Below are 21,724 nucleotides of genomic sequence, written 5' to 3' on the forward strand. Positions count from 1 at the left end.
TCATTTGGAAAACAGGTCCTTTTATTTTATATGGAATTTGAAACACAAAGCAGTCTCTGAATGACTGGAAGGGTAGGGTTTTACTATCAAATCTACACTCATAGACAAACAATAGAAGTTATTGTGCAGTTTATTAGCACCATAAATGGGTTCTCATAAATGAGTTTTACACATCTGTCCTACACCTGACATCTCTACTATAATCTTGACAAGGCTTAGCCTAGCTTAACCTAGTAATGTATAAAGGACATACAATAAAGGTTGTTGAAAAATTCTGTAACTTGGTTTGGTGCTAAAAGCGAGCTTTTTGAATGGTTAAATTCCTGATAAATTGACCAACTGAAATGGTTCAAAATCAGCTGATCCATGACTTTTTGCTCACTACAAAAGTACAGAAGTACTTAGTGCTTGGCCATATACTGTACATATTTGGACACACACAATCCTAAGCAAAGGTTAGGGCACCTTTAAGGAAACATTACATACAGAGTTGTTGCTCACTATCAAAGGCAGTGATTGGCTATTAATAAAAACACATCCTTAGAGAACAGAGAACATGCTTAATCAGTTTTGTTGTATTTTCTCATGTTATTTGCCATTTCTATTTATTAACTAAATTAAGGAGATTGGAAAAAATAGAACAAAACATATTAAATGTGACATAACCTTTGCACATTTTACATTTTAAATATTTTTCAAATGGTTAAATTCAGCAAATACATAATTATGTCTAAAATTAGCTTACAAAATTACAAAAAGTGCCAAAAGTTCTGCATAAGACTGGTCACTTAATTATAGTCTATTATTACATATTAGTAAATATTTGTGATCATACCTGGCTAGAACAATGATCAGTCTAGTACCGAACTAGCGCCTCAACGTCAGTCATGTGTTTAAGGTCACACAGACACAGATTTAGTTTTATCTGACATTAGAACCAGCTCAAGAATGCTCAAATAACCTTTCCGTGACCTTTTTCCAGGCGGTGACTCATAATGCCCGCACACACACGCACACACACGCGCACACACACACACACACACACACACACACACACACACACACACACACACATCAGACACACATACACACAGAGAGAAAAATGCACAGACAATGGTGAATAAAGCCGAGTCACACAGTCATCAAATGTCTCTCGCCCACTATTTTGGTGCCTAGGCACTTTAATGTACAAAGGGAATATCGGAAGAGAGGGACCTGAAATACCCTCAGAGCTCCTACCAACCAAGATCACACACCAGGTCACCTACCTACCCACCCACACTTTTTTATAGAATGTCAGGACATGGGGTCATACATATGTCCCATATGTATTACATATGCATGTGCCTCTATGTAATAAATGCTCAGTATGCATTATACAGTGTATGTAAATATCAGGCATTTGGGCATTGATCATTTCTGTGATGTAGTAATGTGGGGAAGCTGTGGCCTAAAGTTTGAGAAGTGGGTTTGGGAAGTTGGTTTTACTCCTTGGAGCGAAGAAAGGTTTTAGATATTTCCTCCAATTTCAAAGACTCAGAAATTGGACAATTAATGGTCCTGGACACTCGTTGTTAATGACAAATCAAAGAGATAAAAGGTCTAAAAAGAGTTTTCAACACAGTGTTGAATTTGTATTTGGTAGCTGTTCATGGAAACCCTTAATATGAGGTGTTGATGCAAGTGAAGGAGGCCATCAGTAGACTCAAAAAATCAGAGGAAGAGAAACGAGAGAGCAGAAATGCTCAGAATGACTAAATCATTCTTTATTTGGTGAAGAAAAATCCCTTTCACAAATTGTAGTCTTTCTTGAGGAGGAAAGTTTCACCTTCATGAAACTAAAACCATGGTACCAGGTCTTCTTCTTTGAAGAAATGAAACAGAAGAGATTTTATTGAGGATGGAGAAGGAAAGGGAGGGCTCATGATCTGAAGCACACCACATCATCTGTCAAACATGGTGGAGGCACCTTATGTCACAGGCATACATGTCAATAGAACTGGATCACTGGCATTAATTGAGGTTGTAACTGCTGATAGAAGCAGCAGGGTGGATTGTAAAGTGTGTAGAGCTACACTGTCTGCTCAGATTCAGTCAACTGCTGCAGAACTGACAGAATGGTCCCACATAGTACATATGGAAAATGCAACCCAAGAGCTTCTTAATAATAATAATAAAAAATAAGTGTTCTTAAATGACAGTCATCTGACTTCAACCCACTTACTGAAAACATAACTGAAGCAGAAAGACCCACAAACAGCAGCAACTGAAGGTGGCTGCAGTAAAGGCCAGTTAATGTGATATTTTTGGTATATCAATATTGTGTCTGTCCAAATACTTAGGAACTTGACTTTACTTGTAAACTTTATTTTTATAAACTATATATATATATGTTTACATCAGTTAAGATCAAATGCATGTTTTTCACTATGTTCTATATCCAACAGAATTTATTCATCATAATGGCAACTGCACATCTGCTGCTCTTGCCTCTACTCATCTGCTCTGTAAGTGTTGCATATGTGTGTGTGTGTGTGTGTGTGTGTGTGTGTGTGTGTGTGTGCTCGTTCACTCGTACTTTCACTCAACTGAGCTTGTTTTTCTGTAAATCAGTAACTTTACTAAAGTACATTTTATTGTTTAACCACTATAGACTGTCTCATCCTTCAGGGATACTAACAACTATCATAACTGACATTTTCTAGAAGACGCAACATGGACTGGAAATGACCTCACTGTAAAAGCTTTTAAATCAAGAATGTAATTACATTCATAATTCTAATAATTCATAATGAATAATATTATTACTCATTAAGGTCTCTAAAGCTCACTGTTTATTCATATGGACAGAAACAGCCCATTTTGAATGAAATGTTGAACATGTTTCCACTAATTAAGCCTACTGTAGCGTAGCATGTCCTTTTACTTCTACTGTCCTTTAGTTTTTTCCCCGGCCTAACTGATTTCTGAACAAGGCAAAATACAGGGTAGCCATTCACAACAAAGGCCATCACTTCTATTCATTCATTTTAAAAAAGGCTTTTGACAAATAGTTGAAAATGACTCTTCATAATACCTAAAACCACAAGAACAACACAAACATCATAAGTGTAACTTTAATAATACAGTGTTACATAAAAAATGTAGGATTTAGGCCCTTAAGTTTATCACATTAATTTGTTAAAAGGCTGATTTGCTTTTTTCTTACATAGGTTTATGGAGCTGGTCTGGAGGACAAGAAAGGCCCACTGAAAAACGCAGTCTTAGATGTACCTGAAGCCACTCCAGTGCCATACGCCATTTTTCAGGTAAGGAAGATTAGGAAATGATGTGATGTTGACTTTCCTTTTAATTTTAATTATGGTTTCTGAACATTGTAGTCCATTGTTCTAGGTGTTTGGTTCATGTTATGATTGTATGTGTGTGTGTGTCCAGTTTACCTCTGCAGCAGAAGGTGTTACAGCATACCGTGTGAGTGGTGAGACAGAGGGAAAGATCAGCATATCTTTAGATGGATGGCTGTACCTTGAAGAACCGCTGGAATGGAGTCCAGGAAAAAGACACGCTCTAACTGTAATTAGTAATTTTATAGAAAAACTTGTTTTTTTACTTAAAAAATGGTTATATATTTAATATATTACCATTTAGAACACTTTGACTTTGGATATTAAATCTAAATTTAATATTAGTCAATATATAATATATAAATATATAAATTCAGACCATTTAGTCAAGGAAAACACTCAATTTCACATATGAATATTTGTTTGGTAGTTTGGAGGTTTGGTAGTTCTTATGCACAAATATATCATAAATAAGCTACAGATGTTATATATACAAAATATTTACATTTTATTGTTGATATTTCTAATTTGCAGTCAGAAATTCCTTTCACACAACCTTGTTTCACTAGTCATATATTAAACATACACAGCTTTGTTGAGTTAAAGTTTAAATACACACACAGCTTGTGTAGTCCCTGTAGAGAAGTATTGACAATAGAATAGGACTCTCTGGGGCAGATATATGTAAACCTTTTGGTTGTGGTCCAACATCCTGACCTCACTAACGCTCTTGTCACTGAATGCAATCATCAAATCCTCACAGCAATGCTCCAAAATCTAGAAGAAAGTCTTCCCTGGAAAGTAGAGACAGTTACTCCTAGAAAAGCAGAATAAATAATCTTTTGGAAGAATTTGGAAGAAACAATGAATGAGCAGGTGTCCCAATACTTTTGTCCATATAGGGTATATTATAATGCTTATTTTGTTTGGTTGGAAATAGCCCTAAACTAATTGATGGGGTAGATAATATTTCTTCCTTCACTCTGTTGTAGGTGGAAGTGGTCAAAAACCTTTTTGATTTGATTTGATTAGTCCCACAGTGGGCGAAAAATGATTTTGTGCCTATTATCTTCTGAAAGAGAAAATATGCTGCAGAATAAGATGAATAAAGGACATGGACAAGGACAGCAGTTTTTATAAATTCTCCCATTACATTCATTCAATATACTGTAGCCAAGACACGTCTTTATTAACGTGCACTGAATGTGCTTCACTGCAGATAGAGGCTCTCTCGGCTAATGATGAAACCCTTGATGGACCTTACTCAGTCGTTCTCCAAGTCCTAGATGTGAACAACAATCCTCCTGTCTTCAGTCAAAGCCAGTACAGTGGACATATTAGAGAACATTTGCCTGCAGGTGAGACTGACACACAAAACTCAACTGCTTTCATTTTGTGAAACACAAAAGCTCCCAATGCTGAGCCTTGAGGAATCCCCCAAAACATTTCTGTGATTGTATCCCTGTCTTCACATGTGGATGCAGGGCTGCCATTTGTGCAAGTGTCTGCCATTGATAAGGATGATGCAAACACACCCAATGCTCAGCTGAGCTACAGCATCGAGAGCCAGATCCCCAACCCTTCTGGCCAACTCTTCTTCTCAATCGACCCAAACAGCGGAGAAATTTCCACGACAGAAGAGGGTAAGTGACCTGTACAAGCTTAATCTTCATGAGGACTGTTGCAGGTTATTACACAAAATGTTAAGAATGGTAAGAAATGTTATGAAAGGACTGGGCCTTTTTTTGTTCTGTGTACAGTGATAAAGTTTACAATTTAGTTTATTAATAGTTAAGCGTAATAGATGGCTAGGGCTTTAGCTTAAAGTTAAGTGTTCTAGCTCGGGCACAGTCTTAGGCTCACAGGTAGGAGTGTTTGCTGGACACAAGCTTTAACTCACAGTTAGGTGCATTAGCTTGAGTCCAAGCCTTAGTTTACAGTTAAGAGTGTTAGCTGGAGCACGGGCTTTATCTTAGGATTGAGTTTTAGCTCACGGTTAGGAACACTAGCTCAAACATGGGCCTTGGCTCATGGATAGGAGCGCTAACTCGAGCACAGGCCTTATGTTGCGCCCCAATTACCTTGGACATTACCTCGGACTCAACGCTGGGAATGATGTCACACCTTAGTTGACCGTATTCCAGTTAAACATTATGATATTTGAACAATTTTTCAAAACCTTTCCAAAAAAACTGTTAACTTCGGACTTTGGAGCTACTGGTTTGACGATCCTTTATCTGGGTTTTATGGTGAATATAACCAAAATATGTCCCAGGTTAGCACTGTTAGCGATACCAGTTGATAATGTATTAGTGGTATTTTGCACTTCCGAACACCATGGAAAGACATCCACAGATAGACATGGGACTGTGTGCACACAAATAGATAGGAGTGCTAACAAACTTTATAGTACTACTGCTTGTACTGTTGATTTGATGTGCAGCCATCTTGGATCACGGTTTGTGCATAAGCCTGCATTCAGGTCATTGATATAAAGGTCATTGATAACCTCTCTCAGTCAGGAACTGGGGTTTGTTAAACAGATGTCATTTCACTTTATGTCACTGTGATCTATAGTAATACTACAGGGATTTTTACAAGCTTGATAAAAGACAGGTAAATCTAGACAGGTACTACAGTTTACTACATGAACAGCGCTTGCTTGCTGTCTTAAAATGCCAAAGAATGATGAAGAGTACTCAAATCAGCATTTATCTTGCACATATTGAGGCTGATGATTGTACTTACTGTATGTGTTCATTGATTTGTGTATCTAGGTATCCATACTGACTTTTGTGTTTGGCAGCATCTAGCTTGAGGTATCTTTTAGATTAGCGTCTGATTAATGCCTTAAATGTGAATGTAAATGATTCGCTGCAGGTAAATATTATATACACAAGAACATACTGGTGTGGATGTATCTTATAGCATTACTAAAGTTATATGGGTATTAACATTTAGGCATTTATTTTATTTTATAAGGCATTCATTTATTAAGCATTTTCTAAACATTTTCTGGAACTCCTTGTATTTACTGAATGAATCGTTATGCCACTACCTTGTAGTCTATTTTATATGCTACTACTAGATCTAAAACATTTGGTCACAGATTCAATAATTTCTTTTTGAAGAACTTCATAGTAGCGCTCAGCTCAGTATCTGCCAGAGTGTTTCCATCCTTTATACTTTAGATAGCATTATGGGACAATATTGCATGTCAGATCTTTAAAAAAGAATCGACTTTGGCCGTACAGATTTTTTTTTTGATGAATTCTGGATATATTAGAAAAAAAAGACTTAGTTTTTAGTGTGTAATTGCTTGAGTGTGTGTGGGAGGTATAATTTTGTACACTTTCTGTTGTTTTAGGGGCAGCGTTTCTAAGAGCCCGAACTGGAGTGATGTACAGTCGCGGCGAGACCCGTGGCAGTGCTGATGTCCTGAAGAAGAAGTTTGGTGAATTCTGCACCCCAAAGAATGAAGTGCCTCTTGAAAATAACCCCTTCTTCACATGTGTCCAACGTGCTGGTGCGAGCCCATCCTCCCTCATACACACACAAGTACACACACACACCATATGCTCGTCACACACCCTGTGTTTAGTAATTTATGAACAGGCCTTAAGACCTCCCAGTTTGTCCAAGTCCAGTGCTGTGTGTGTTACATTGGGAAAGTGACACTGTAACACTGTGACCATATGTGACTGTGAAAAGGGGGACAGTTAGATTAAAGGGCCTCTATCATGGAAAACAGAACTTGTTCTTCAGAAGAATGAATGAATGAATTAGCTGGTGTCCCAATACTTGTCCATAAATTGTACATACAAAACTGGACATAAAAGGACATACGTCTTAGTTTGTGTGCATCTGCTGTCTGTATTCCTTTTCTTCCATCCGAGGGCTTGTGTGCAGTATGGGCCATGAGCTGTGATTAAGGACACACTTGTCTCATTGTGTTGGGACTGGTACAGCTGACTTTTCATCAGGGCAGATTACAGCAGCCTGCCAGATTAGACCAGACTTCAACCAGATTAGAACCTGAAACTTTCTCCTTTCACACACCCGTCAGTCTGGACATGTCTGAGCGAGAGAAAAAAACAATGCCATGTAGTCATGATTAGAAAAAATCTAGTTTAGTGATGGTATATATATATATATATATATATATATATATATATATATATATACCAGCACAACATCAGCCAGGCTTGGATATATTGCTGGGCAAAATACAGTGGCATTTAAAGGTTTGGGCAACCCTGTTCAAAATAAAAGTTAAAGATGACCTGATTTCCAAAAGACATTATGTTAAAGCTCAAATATTTATTTATAATACAAAATAAAAATAAAAAAGTCTGGGCACCCTGCATGGTCAGTACTTGTACACGTTTTTTGAGCCAACTTTCTTTGCAATAGGCTTCTAGTTCTGAAAGATTTTTTCACCACATTGAGGCACTGCTCTTTTGAGACTCTTCAATTATAGAGCTATAGCAGGAACTTTCAAAGACCAGAATTATGGATTCTGAGGTGTGTTTAGGATCATAACCTGCTGTAAAAGCGTTTACAACATTTACAGATGTTGTGATGTTTGTTTCCAGAATTTACTGGTATTTAATATAATCCATTATCCCCAACTGGGAACCAGAACATGTTGTCCATGGATTCCATATTGGCCCCACATGCCCACACGGGTCAATGATGGGACCGGGGGTTAAACATAGGCCCAATCTAGGTTGTACACATGAAACATGAAATTAGAGTGGGCTGTAACAGGGGGCCCATTATGGAAGCCCAACTGGGTCCCAGTAACAACATATGTACAATCCCACTCAAAACCCACCTAGAACCCACCTAGCCCACGTTTTACCCATATGTGAGCCACACATTTTGACTGGGAAATTTGCTGGCATTTTATTCTATCTATTCTTCCTTCTACCACTAAGTTAATTCTGTGCTGAGGATGTAGGAAAGGCTTTCTTCGGTTTGCTATCGTCTTAAAGCCTTCTCCTGCTTTGTTTGCATCATTTACTTGACATTTCAGAGTGCTAGGCAGCTGCCTAGAGGAGCCCATGGCTGCTGATTTTTTGGACAATGAGGTCTGATGATATTATTTAGTATTCATAAAGCTTTAAAGCTTTGCATCACCTGTCCTTTGCAAATGATGACTGCAAACAAGCCATAGCCCTAACAAGCAAAGGTCTGAGACCTTGGTAGAAGTTATCTAAGAGCTCAAATCTCTTGAGGTGCCCAAACTTTCCTTTTTTTCTTAAATGAAGGTGTTTATACATGTTTGTTTCTGTGCCCACAGAGAGCAGGAGATTTAATGCTGTTGAGGATCCAGACTACACACTGATTGTGCGAGTGGAGGATTTAGGTGGTGGAGCCCCTAACTCTCTCAGCAGCACCACACGGGTCAACATCGCCATCACTCAGAACTTATGGGTCAGCCCTGGGCAAATTCCCATCAAGGAAAATTTGCTTGAGGGATACCCCATGATAATAACCTCGGTCAGTTGTGTTCTTTGGAAAAAAATATTATCTCTCATAGCCTGAGTCAGAAATGAGCAGTAAATGTGTTGCGAGTAATGCTGCTAATTCTTCCAGTACAGTCCAGAGACTTGTCTAATATATGACAAAGTGCATTGTTGCTGTTGGTGGCCCAATACATTAATAAGACACTTTATGTCCATTTGTCCTTTCATTGATCACCTGTCAGCAGAATTAGCATGTTTATCACTGTTGCAAAATCTTGTATCTCAGAACTTAATGTCAGTCATATGTGATATATTCAGACCATTTTTGTTGGTTGTACTATGAGAGCAATGATATTCTGTATTTGGTGGTTTTGCAATGTGTATGTGTGTGTGTGTATTTTCATAGGTGCGTTCCAATGACCCCAGTGCACTATACAGGCTGGTGCAGAAGGAGAGAGAGATCCCTTTCCCTTTCACTATCAATGAAGAGGGAGATATCTTTGTCACTGGGCCCTTGGACAGAGAGCAGAAAGACATGGTAAAGTATAGCTGCATAGGCTGAGCTGATGCTATGAGTGCTATTGGGCTGTAGAAATGGTCACTTATGGTGAACTCCATGTTGGAACCACTTTTTAAAATTACAGACACTTCCATGAAGGTCCACCACTGTGGAGGCAGCTAAATCAGCCCTATTAAACTAATTAAGATCACTGTCACTGGTCATTGACCATGGACCATGGACGGTCATCCTATGTGAATACCAATCTGAAATGTTGTGTTTCACTCGAAAAATCAAGATTTCAAGGGAACATAATTGTCCTCACTCTTTCTGTGAGGGTACTATGGTCCTCCCCACATTCATTCATTGTGATGTGAGCCAATTTGGCTGCCTGTTAGCTAACATAACAGTATTGAATTAACATTCTCCTTCAAGCGTGTTTAGCTGTCCACTGACTCTGTGTTATTGGCAGTTTGATGTGGTGACTGGTTTAGAGTGATTTTAAGAAAGCTTGTGTGTGACAGAGAGACACCTAGCTGGCAGACAGAATTTACTGTGACTGCATTAAGGTGGAAATTGGCTAATAAGCTAATAGCAGTGCGAATGGATGCAGAATAGACTTCTGATATAGTGCTTGGCTAGCTTTGTTATCTACTGTCAACACAGAAGTTACTTTATTTTGCTTTACATTATGCTGTGTTTCAAACAATTCATTCAGAACACAAGTAATGTAAAAGTCAAATCTGTGCATAGTAACTTTGTGTGTGTGTGTGTGTGTGTTTTAGTACATACTGGTGGTTTTGGCTGTGGATGAGCAAGGTGTGGAGCTGGAGACTCCTATGGAGATCCATGTGAAGGTGGTGGATGAGAACGATAACGCCCCTGTGTGTGCACAGGCTGAAAGTGTGTTTGAGGTGCAGGAGAATGAGAAAGTAGGTAAGATGGCATGAAAGCATCAACTGCAACCAACTAGCAACACCCTAGCAACCACTAAGCAACATCATGGCAACTGCCTAAAATACCATAGCAATCAATTTGTCATTTTATAGCACCCACTTAGCAACACCATAGCAACCACCTGGGATACAACAGCAACCACCTAGCAACCACCGTAGCCACCATAGCACCACTTAGGAACCACCTTGCAACCACATAACAACTTCCTAGCAACCACCAGTGCAACCACCACAGCAACCACCTAGCAACACCCAAACAACCACTTAACAACCACTTACCAAAAACACAGCAACCACCTGAGATACCATAGCAACCACATACAACCACTTAGAAACACCATAGCAACCACCTGGGATGCAATAGCAACCACCTAGCAACCACATAACAACTTCTTAGCAACTACCAAGGATACCATAGAAACCATCTAGTAACCACTTTGCCACACCATAGCAACTACCTGGGAGACCATAGTAACCACCTAGCAACACCATAGTAACCAGCTAGCAGCATCATGGAAACCACCTGAAATACCATGGCAACTGCCTTGAGGTGGAATCTACTTAAGCTGGGCAACCATTCAACTTCTCTAGTACAAAAGTGCAAACCATAAAAATAACTTTTGTATCCTGATATTAAAGGTTCTGCATTCTTTGATCCTTTATTTCTTTTATATTTGTTTTTTGTTTGTTTGTTTTTTTTATTCAGGCAGCTTCTAGCTGTACATTTATATTGATACTGTTAGTATTGTTTATTACTTAGGCAGCCATGTTGGTGATCTGTTGGTTCACGATGCGGACGAGGAGAACACACTGAATTCACTGCTGAGCTACAAACTTCTGAGCCAGAGCCCCACCAACCCTGCTGATGGAATGTTCTCCATTGACGGCACACGTGGCAAGATCCAGGTGGCCAAACACAACTTCCGCAGGAAGGACGTCCCGGAGTACCAGCTCAAGATTGGAGTTACCGATGGAGGTGTGGTCACACTTATATACACTTTATGTGGTGGGATCAGAAATATTAATTGACAGATATAATTAAAAGTCTTCCACAGTGCGTCAACAGTGGTTGTCTACAGGGCTGCATGGTATGGACATAAAACGCATGCTCGATACAGTGATGGGATACTGCTATGACGAGAATCGATAGATACTACATACCTGCTTTGTAATTCTGTTGAATAGCATTCCCAGAACAGCTTTTTTTCTTTAAGGCCTTCAAAATGAATACATACAGTATATACATATTTACCTTCTATATAGTCCAATAACAATGAATTAATATACATTTTTTTCCTTTAAAAAAACTCTTTATTGTATATTTGGAGTGACAGTGTGCCTTTTGAGTGCCTCACATATTATACATACAACAGTTGAAGTATTACTGAGTACCTTTATTTTCATTATGCTCATACAGCACAACAAAGATCTTCACATATGACAGCTTAGAAAGCCAGAGTCAGAGCAGAGAGGGGTTAGGTATCTTGCTTAAGGGCCCAACAGTGACAGCTTAGCAGATTTTAGGTATCGAACTAACCACCCTGTGAATACAGTGAGAAGTGATTCAGGCAGTGAGAATAAACATCCAGAGTGGTGGACAGCCACCTTAGCACCCAGGAAACCATTTGGGGTCCGGTGCTTTATTTAAGGGCATGGAGGCCAGTGTTAGGGATTGAACCATCAACCTTCTTGTCCCAAGCCAGAGTCTCTAATCTTCAGGCCACATCTTCCCTATGCTCCATCATGTAAATGTTCATCCTTTTGTTGCATGCCACATCAAAAGAGAAGTACACAAACCACTTTTCTGTCCATCACTTGTGGTAACTGGACTTAGCATTGGACTCCAGGCTATCATCACACACACAGACACACACACACACACACAGGTAGTCTCTCATCATTCCCTATGCGCCCAAAAGCTGTAAAAATCCACTTCCAAGGGCTGAACACTATATAAAACTATATAAAAGTGACCTCAGTGCATAGAACATATGCAGCAATGTAACTCACTTGGCCCTGTGTGTTATAGCTAACAAAAGGTATATGCTAAATTGGATGATAAATCCTTGTGTTGAATGTGTGTGCAGTGTAAATCAATAAAATAAACGATTTATTTACAGTATTTCCTGCTTCTGTTCAGCTTTCAGCACCGAGTGCAGTGTTATCATCAAAATCATCGACATCAACAATGAGATCCCCATCTTTGAGAACAATGATGTAAGGATCTTTGGCCTCCTCTTTGGTTTTGCTTCACTGTAGATTATATAAATGTCTCTGTTTTGATTGGCTGTGCTTGTTGACCCTGGTGTAGTACGGGAAATACAGTGTTCCAGAGCTTGCCGAAGTGGGCACCACTCTGCTGACCATTAAAGCTACAGATGCTGATGATCCAGGCACAGGCAGCTCCAAGGTGGAATACCATATCACTTCAGGAGATCCGGACAAATTATTCGCCATAGAGGTTGATGACACCACTGGAGAGGGCAGAGTCTACATTGCACAGGTCAGGAAACTGAGCACCACAAAGCACAGCTGGTCAAGCTGGTTAGGCTGTTTGAAGGTTTGATGGTTTAGCTGGTCTAAGAGCAATAACCAACTAGGCCATCCAACCAAGCTGGTTGAGTACCAACATGACCATCATGATCAAGCTGACCAAGCCTGACAATGCTTGTCCACTAGCATGGCCAGCTTGACCAAATTTGTCAACCGCCTTTACCAAACTAGTCAAATCAGTTTGGCCAGCTTGGTAATGCTGGTCATGTTGATAGACCAGCTAGCCAATCAAAATCAAAGGAAAATGCTATGCTAGGTGAGCGCTAAACCGGTGAACCAGCCTAACCAACTGGCTTATCAGCATAGTAGATATATGTATATATAGTGTAGAAAAATGTCTACATAGTGTTGCCCGTACCCCACCCCTCTTCCGGGGCGCAACACCTTGCGTGTTCGTTTTGTGGAAAGAGTCGCAGACGAGTGGAGTGAAGTTAGAAGCAAACCAAAGTATTTATTTAAGAATGCTGGATCCAGGAGAACAAATGCATTAAAGACAGTGTATCAACCATCCCAAAGCAAAGTTCTGACCCCGTTCTCATCTGACTCCATGTTTATACCCCAAATGACGTGAAACCTGCCGATGAGGCGTTTCTACAGATTAGTCTATGTGAATATGCAAGATGGCACATGTTAGTACTCAGATTCACGTGTCTGACTCCACCATCATGCTTGACCTTGACTATGTTCTGTATTTTCTCAAAGCTGGACAGTGCAGCGTTCTCTATGTGTGTGCGAGGCAGCTGCAGGTTAGGGAGTTACCCACACAGAGAGAAGGCCGCTTTGTCCGACCCTATCAGCATCCCCTCTACCCACACAGAGAGAAGGCCGCTTCGTCCGACCCTATCAGCATCCCCTCCATATCACTTCAGTTCAAACAAAGTACACCAGTCCCAATTGGGGCCAACACGATGGTCCATGACAGTGACTTCAGACACATGGAGTGGCCTCACTTGTCATGCTGATGTATAGTTTTAGTAACGCAAATGTCTTTAAGCGTGAATCACCCGCCTTTACCATAGAACTCCATATGTTACATGTTAATGTGTCTCAGGAGGCCATGTCATGTGAGTTAGTAGGCCATACAATGTAATAAGGTTATAATACTTCTTATGAGTAAATATCATGTAAGTTAGTAAGTGGGTGAGTAATATGCCATGCAAAGTGACTCTATATGTCGCACACCAATACGTGTTACAAGTGGGTATTATGTGGGTTAGAAACAAACTATACATTGTTAGCTATGTGTGTAAGCCTACATGATATAAGTATCGGATAATCATTTGTATAGATGCATAGAAAATACAAGGTTTCACACAATGATTATGTAGTTGTTAATACTAAGTTGAGTAATCATTATTTAAGGATAATTTGTCAACAAACACAAGGTATAATAAACATTTTACTACAACAATAGCCATACACCTCTGCTGTAACTTTTAAGACTTATCTTTGTTGTCCTCTCTCTTTCCTTCTGTAGCCTTTGGATTATGAGGTTCAGTCTACCTATCAGCTTCAGATTGATGCTCGCAATCCCGAGCCCCTGATCAAGGGAGTGCAGTACAATGAAAGCTCCACTGCAGTCGTGGTCATTGAACTGGTGGACGTGGACGAGCCTCCTGTGTTTACTGTGGACATCCTGAACATCAACGTCCCAGAAAATCTCACAGTGGGGACCGTGCTCTTGACAGCTGATGCCAAGGATCCAGAGGGAAAGAAGATCATGTAATGTATCAATGTCAAAAAAAATTCACTAGTGTCTACACACATTAGAGAGCCTTTAGGTGACCTTAAGTATTTTATTATTATAAACCTGATGCTTGAACCTCTTTAGTTATGTTTTTATGGGTACTGTGTCTCAGGTTTAAGCTTGAGGGTGATGAGCACAGCTGGTTAGAGGTGGATCCTGACTCTGGAGAGCTGAAGACCAAAGCAGAGATGGACAGAGAAGTGGTGGACCAGCTAAAAGTCCGTATCATCGCCTATGAGACAGGTAGGAACACTGTTAATGAAGCTAACGAAAAGGCCACAGCATGTTACTGAAGAGCACTTCTAATAAATGAAAGGTCAAGGTTTTTGTGGGCCTGACTAATCAAAGTTTTCTTCAAGAAGTAGTTCACTTAAAGACGCTACCTGTGTCTTTAAGTGCATTTCTATGTATGGTGTTTCCAATGGAAGTCAATGTAAAATGTCATTTGGAGCATTTTTATTGGTCCATTTTTCATTCAGTTTTAGCACAGTCAAGAAGAACTACCAAATTCACACTGTGTTAAAAAGTGAAAAAAGTGAGGTTTCTTATAACTATATTTTTAATAGCTATTATCAGAGAACAGAAACATGTATCCCATGATTTTGGACTGCAGCTCCACATTGCTTGCCAACATTTCCTTTGAACATTACTATCTTTGTGCTCTGTCAGAGGATCAGAAGCAGGAAGTGGAGAAGGAAGTGTCCATCCAGCTGATGGACGTGAACGATAACATCCCTAAGCTGCAGAAGACTCAGGGATTCATGTGCGTGAAACAGCTGACCCCACTGGTGCTGACTGCTGTGGATGCTGATGCGCCACCCTTCGGAGAACCCTTTTCCTTCTCGCTACAAATGGCCCGCAAGTCGCCCAACTGGGAGATCATACCAGTGGACGGTGGGTAGACGGTGGAGGTTTTTTTTGGCCTCTCTATGGGAAGGCTGACCTCCTTGGTGTAATGTTGACAGTGACAGTGAGCAGAATAAACGAACCCAATCTGGGCTGTCAAACTGGATTGCTGAAGAAGACTGTGTCTTTGTGGTTTGTAGGCACATCAGCAAAACTGGTTCTTAAGAAGAAGCCTGTCAATGACCAGACGTTCAACATCCCTGTCAACATCAAGGACAATGCTGGCATGGGTGTTACACAAAAGTTTGAAGGTAAAAAGTCTTAACTTCTCTTTTTCATTTTTATCATCTCTCTCAAACACATTATGAAAACTATTATTATACACTTTTGTGAGATAGCATTATTATATTATAGATAGGGCGTTGCTGACGCACCCTAAATCAAGCTCACACAGCAACACACAGGTCAAATAGCACTGTAATAGAGGAGAACAGAAATATCTTTATCTTGTAAAAATAATATTTGGCATATAGGGCTTCCATATATACTCATGTGTGTTTTATCCCTACTCTCACTTCTCTCTCTCTCTCTCTCTCTCTCTGCCTCTCTCAGTGCGAGTGTGTAACTGTACTGAGTTGGGCTACTGTTACATGGAGCCAGGGACTCACGCCTGGAAGTTTGATGTAGCCACCACAGTCGGCATCCTGGGAGGAGTGTTTGGATTTATCAGTAAGACACAGTAGATTTATAGTAAATATGATGTGTACTCTGTTGGTGTAGTGCATTATCAAAGCTTCTACAAACATGCACGTAATATTTACAAAACCTGGTGTTATTTACCAGGTACACAGTGTAATGAACATTCCTGATGTTTTGCAGTCCTGTTCCTGATCATTGTCATTTACCGCAGCAAGAGGAGCAACAAGAAGAAGGGCAAAGCTGTGGCTGATGGGGAAACCAACGCCATGCTCTAGACACCGTGTTCAGTCGAGCCCTTAGTCACATGCGCACATGGTGGTTTATTCAGCTCTGCCTTCATTCCAATTTACTTTCTCTCTGAAATTCATGGAAGAGACTGTGCCTTTTGACCTTGGAGGGAGGCTTTGTATTTTAGAATTGGCTGGTAATACAGTGTAGTTACGCACATAGGAGGTTCTCTTTGTAACTTATTTGTGTGAGTGTACGATCACGTTCCCTCCTGAAGTATACAAACGGTTCCAACGCAAACGCTTTAACGTTTTTTCCATTTGTATTTCTGATGGGCATAAAAAGCTCTCCCTGTAGCCTGGTTTTGTCAAATAATTGAAGAGTCTTAGGACAAAACATGTCCTGATTTTGATAATTATCAAATCCTTCCTTCATTACGTTTTAGATGATAAATGTCCACCCTGACTATGGTACACTTTTTAAAAAATTAAGGTACCACAAATGGTTCTTTGAGCAATGCTAAACAAGAACCACCTTTGTCTACTTGGGTTCCTTACAGAACCATTTTATAAAAGGTATAAAAGTTATATACCTCTGCTTAATTCTAGGAACCTTTTTGCATATGTGTGTAAGGTCTCTCTTTTACAGACATGGTTTCTTTTGGGAATCAAAAGCGGTTCTTCTGCAGCATTGCTCAGAGGTCTTGTTCAGAATGGCAGGTCAAATCTCATTTGAACAGGATGGACACTTGTCTGTGTGAAAGGTGAATGTAAACGGTTCCATTCTGACGCTACAAATCAGATTCAAGAAGCCAATCTGATTTGTCCTGCAATGTGAACAAAGCCAGAAAACCCTCTGTTGCACCTTTTAAAGTATATTCTTATATTCCTTCGGGATCAATAAAGTATCTATCTGTCTGTCTACCTTCAATCTCAAAGTGTCTTTAAAGAAGCATCTACAAGACGTTCTCCATTGCAGAGAACATAACAGCCATTTAACTAGACCAAGGCCCTTTCACGCATTCACATGGTTCTTAGAGGTGGCATGGTCTAAACTCTTAAAGGCCTAAAATCTTTAAAAGGCCTGAGGTGTTTTTATATTGATATCCATTGAAAGCAATTTTGGAGATAAAAGGTTTTTGCATGACAGTGACAACATATTACTGTTGCTTTCACTAAAGAACCCTTGTATAACCCCTTTTTTTAAAACGGTAGAATAAGACCTTGAAAAAATGACCTTTAATAACACTCCATCTGCTCTCCATCTAATAACCTGTCTATCTGTATTTCCCCAGCTGAGGAGCCTGCCCTGTTAGCTGCTGATGATTGTGTCTGTTGATTTTCTGAGTGTGAGTGTGTTCAGTGCAGGTTTGTGCTACTGCATGCTCTGTTAGTGTGATGAGTGCTTTACTGTAACGCTAGATGAAATCTTATATTTATTCTTATAATGTAAAATCAGTGTTGAAATCATGACATTGCATAACTAGCCTGTTTGAACAGTGGATCTCTTATTCAGCTCATGTATGCTTGCGTCAGAATGGAAGGTTTTCCTCTAATATACAGACTGTAATTAGGGCCTTTTTGTTCTGTTAATAAAACATTCCATTTATGTGAGAAGGTATAAACTGTACCAGTGGTATGTATGTTAGGATAATCACATTTAAGATAAGATAAGATAAGATAAGATATTCCTTTATTAGTCCCGCAGTGGGGAAATTCACAACTCTCAGCAACTCTGCACAATAAAGGTGCCATGAAGGGTTCTTTGGAGTCATGAACCACTTTTGCTTCCCTCAAGAATCTTGTAATGGATGGTTCTTTTGTAAACGAGACTTTCATAAGATTTTATACCAATTAAAGATACAATATTAAAGAAATAACTATTTAAATACATTAAAAGAAAACAATGTATTAACATTTAAAGATGTCACTAACAAAATGCATAACATCCATTACAATAATTTCTTTACATTCATGTGCAACCAAATGGAATTTATTTAATTAATAACACTGAGTGATACTGATCCGCCATAACAATAAAACCACTGATATGTGAAGTAAAAAACTTTGATTATCTGGTTATAGTGGCATTTGTCAAGATTTGTAACAGACACTCTACTGTCTCAGTCCGCATGCTTCTTTCACTTTCAGTGATCAGATAAGCGTGTCCTTTAGGGGTGGCTTAAAGCACGAATTACACTTCTTGACTGTAGGGAGAACCCAGGACCAATGCCAATTCTCACATAATGCTGCTTTAAGGGATCCGCTGCTAACTACTTGCCTCCAGATACCACAGGGTACTTTCAGGGGTCTCATGCCTAGAATAGTCAGATCTGTTTTGGTGGAATGAGGTGGACCTACTCTGTATTAGGCAGGTGGTTGTAATGTTAAGGCTGCTCAGTGTACCCAAGTGCACGTCCAGACTAGAACCCTTTAGGAAGGTTTATATTTAATTGTTAAAATAGTATTAGTAGCCTATGATACCACTTTTGATCACCTTTGATAAATCTGTTGACCATTGCTTTGCACTGTTAAGATGAAATATGTGTATGGGGAAAAATGGTGAATCTTTATATTCATCTGTCTCTCATAGCAGTGACACATTTAGACCCTCCAGACACAGAATCCCTGTTTCCCCAAAGCAAGCCCCTAGGCATGACACACCATGGGTCTGTCTTTGCTTAGAATAAAGGTTTATAAAGTGGTTCATGGTCCAGCAGTGTTACTCCCCATTGAACTGTTAAGATCTGCCATCACATTTGCTATCTGTTTTGATCCCCTGATTAAGGTAATAGGAGTCCCAAGCAATAAAGTACAGCCACATAAGTCATTAACGTTTATCACCAGCCCTCTATCTTCTCTGTGGTTTACGTTGACTGATGTCTTCACTCGTTTCTCAGCAACACGTTCCAAAACAGACTCAGACAAACAGGTATAGGTGGTGATTATAAATACAAAATGCTGGCACCAAGTGTTTGAGAAAGTGGCACTAAAATATAGTAGCACATACTATACACACACCTCTAATGAAAATACTGTATTATGTAAAGTCATTAAACGTTTATCTATATTATTATAAAAGAAAATTATTTAAAAAATTAGAAAACAAATCATAAGGACTGAGGATTTGTATTCACGTGGAGACACTTTCGCTTCTGCATCTGTTATCTGACTCCTTTCCTACTCTATCCTTCATAACGAACATGAAGGAGATGAGGGGAGGTTGTGAAGACCAGCTGTATTCATGATCTGCTGTATTTAAGCCTCTCACCTTTGCAAAAATAATGGTTCAGTCGTGTGTCATTTCATGAAGAATTGAGGCTACCTAATATCACTTTAGTGTTCCTAATATATAACGGCAAAATACACCATTTTTGAACTTGCATGATTTGTATGATGTCCCTGGGCCATTTAAAAAAGTGTGTATTTGGTCTTGCTCCAAACACACACAATAAGGCATACAATGTATAATTTATGCAAGAAACATTAAACAAGATGCTTTAAAAACAATTACTTTTTATGAAATATCACCCAAGCGACTACTTACACTGCTGCCCTGTGAAGCCTGCTATATGTTTTGACTGGTTAAGACTGGCGAGAATTCTGTGTCAGAGCTGTCTCACTTCTCTGTCTGGAGAGCATCTGCTTTGCGAGCAGACCAGCACTAAAAGCACAAATAATCTGTCCCATCAGTAATCTGCAGCATCAATCTGCCATAATCTATAGTTATAATCCTCAGTAATCTAGAGTTATCCTAAATCTTGGAGTCTTCATTCATAAACACGTGCCCAGATGCTGAGTTACAATGAAGGATAAAGACTAATGCTGAAATAACTGACTCTGTGCCATCTAGGAGTGAGAGAGTACACCAATGATGATGATGGATGCTATTTTAGGGGCTCTGCAGGTACACAACGATCCTTTCCCTCTGAAATTAGTGACTAGAAAATCAGGTTACCCTCCCTGAAAAAGCATCAATTCATTACCCAACACAACAACTGAGAGGCTAATGGGTCAGTGTTTTGGGTTTGTTTTGTTCTTTTTAGATTTCAATCATGAAATAGGTTCTTAGCAGCAATAGAACCCAAAAACGTGGTTTCTATCCTGGCACGAAGTGGTGGGATGAACTTCCCCTAGGTGTCCAAACTGCAAAGTCGCTCACTGTCTTCAAACACAGACTGAAGACCCACCTTTTCCAAGAGTGCTTGGGCAAAGTGTAGGGCTGAGTATTGTGATCTCCAAACTAGCTTTTGTGTTTAGTAGCATCTAAGCTTAGAGGTATGTTTTGGATCCTAGTCTATACAAACTAGCTAAGGGTATTTTCTGAGTAAACAGTGAAGCATTTTTGTAAGTTGCTCTGGAAATGTGAATGTAAGGTAAATGCTTACCACAATGTTATTTTGCCTCAGAAGCACAATGATTTTCTTTTAAACACTGTAACAAATACACTGTAAATATTCCCAATTCTCACTGAACTGTGTTGCTGTCCTCTCATTGTGTCCTCTCAGCACTATATGCTGTTAGCAAGCTGAAGAGATTGTATCCAGGTTAGCTTTTAGCCTCACCCCTACTTGCTTTCCCAGGTTTGGCTTACTCAAGTCATAAGCCAGTGTTTTCTCTTTAGATGTGTGTTTCGCTCCTGTTTGGTTCAGCTGAGGTAGTCCAGTTTCTTTACGATTGTTTGTACAGATCTCTGTTAGTACGGATCTCTGTTTGCTTCCATGGCTTTTGCTTCCCTTTCTGTGGACAATGCCACAGGACACTGTGGTCACAAGGCCTGGTTTACATAGTAATCCACATTCCCACAACCCACATTCCCATATTCAGTATCAACAGCATCATATTCTCCTGAAGTTGCAGTGATGTTTTACTGTTTCGCCAACTTTGACTAGGAGCTTGCTAGTGGGCTCTATGTATGTAACGTTTGGGGGTCTAAATCGACTGAATCAAGACTGTTGAGGAACAAATTTGGGATTTTCCAGCTCTGTTTTGGTTCTGCTAGATTTTCCCTGAATGATGAGACAACAGTGTTTAGGTTCACGGTTTGTTACATCCATGTACTGAACTCTCAAAATTCAACTACACCAAGGAAAATACAGTTTGAGGGCACCTTCAAGGACATCTTTAGAGAAACATCTGAAAGGAAACTAAGACACCACTCCAACAACACTCCAACAAGCCAACCTTTTGGCACTGGCATTATTACAGCATACACTGTAAGTTACACTATATATCCAAATATATCAGTAGAATAGAACACTATGGAGCAGCTGCTCGTGAGTTTATGGTCACTATGCCATCCACAATAGAGTCTCATTGAATATGTAAAGTGAGCTTCACTGATGCCCTAAAAATCTCCACTGAATTTTAAATACACAATTT

The 21,724-nt window shown here is 39.6% G+C and overlaps 1 protein-coding gene across 2 annotated transcripts in view; it reads left to right on the plus strand.

The window, feature by feature from the left end:
* Nucleotides 1–17,967, plus strand: part of cdh17 (cadherin 17, LI cadherin (liver-intestine)) — a 122,983-nt gene extending 105,016 nt beyond the window's left edge. Inside the window, exons 2-19 of one of the 2 annotated variants that reach the window (XM_072692036.1) lie at nucleotides 2,444–2,507; nucleotides 3,213–3,308; nucleotides 3,436–3,573; nucleotides 4,564–4,702; nucleotides 4,829–4,987; nucleotides 6,712–6,870; nucleotides 8,650–8,849; nucleotides 9,222–9,353; nucleotides 10,100–10,250; nucleotides 11,031–11,246; nucleotides 12,411–12,487; nucleotides 12,582–12,773; nucleotides 14,301–14,545; nucleotides 14,683–14,813; nucleotides 15,240–15,464; nucleotides 15,617–15,727; nucleotides 16,029–16,145; nucleotides 16,296–17,967. In XM_072692036.1, the coding sequence (XP_072548137.1) occupies nucleotides 2,463–2,507; nucleotides 3,213–3,308; nucleotides 3,436–3,573; nucleotides 4,564–4,702; nucleotides 4,829–4,987; nucleotides 6,712–6,870; nucleotides 8,650–8,849; nucleotides 9,222–9,353; nucleotides 10,100–10,250; nucleotides 11,031–11,246; nucleotides 12,411–12,487; nucleotides 12,582–12,773; nucleotides 14,301–14,545; nucleotides 14,683–14,813; nucleotides 15,240–15,464; nucleotides 15,617–15,727; nucleotides 16,029–16,145; nucleotides 16,296–16,390 (2,628 nt within the window). In that variant the 5' untranslated portion in view covers nucleotides 2,444–2,462 and the 3' untranslated portion in view covers nucleotides 16,391–17,967. The remainder of the gene's footprint in view (nucleotides 1–2,443; nucleotides 2,508–3,212; nucleotides 3,309–3,435; nucleotides 3,574–4,563; nucleotides 4,703–4,828; nucleotides 4,988–6,711; nucleotides 6,871–8,649; nucleotides 8,850–9,221; nucleotides 9,354–10,099; nucleotides 10,251–11,030; nucleotides 11,247–12,410; nucleotides 12,488–12,581; nucleotides 12,774–14,300; nucleotides 14,546–14,682; nucleotides 14,814–15,239; nucleotides 15,465–15,616; nucleotides 15,728–16,028; nucleotides 16,146–16,295) is intronic. The other variant, XM_072692026.1, reaches the window with a different exon arrangement.
* Nucleotides 17,968–21,724: the final 3,757 nt, after the last annotated feature.

The sequence above is a fragment of the Salminus brasiliensis genome, chromosome 1 (genome assembly GCF_030463535.1).
Source record: "Salminus brasiliensis chromosome 1, fSalBra1.hap2, whole genome shotgun sequence".
Taxonomy (NCBI): domain Eukaryota; kingdom Metazoa; phylum Chordata; class Actinopteri; order Characiformes; family Bryconidae; genus Salminus; species Salminus brasiliensis.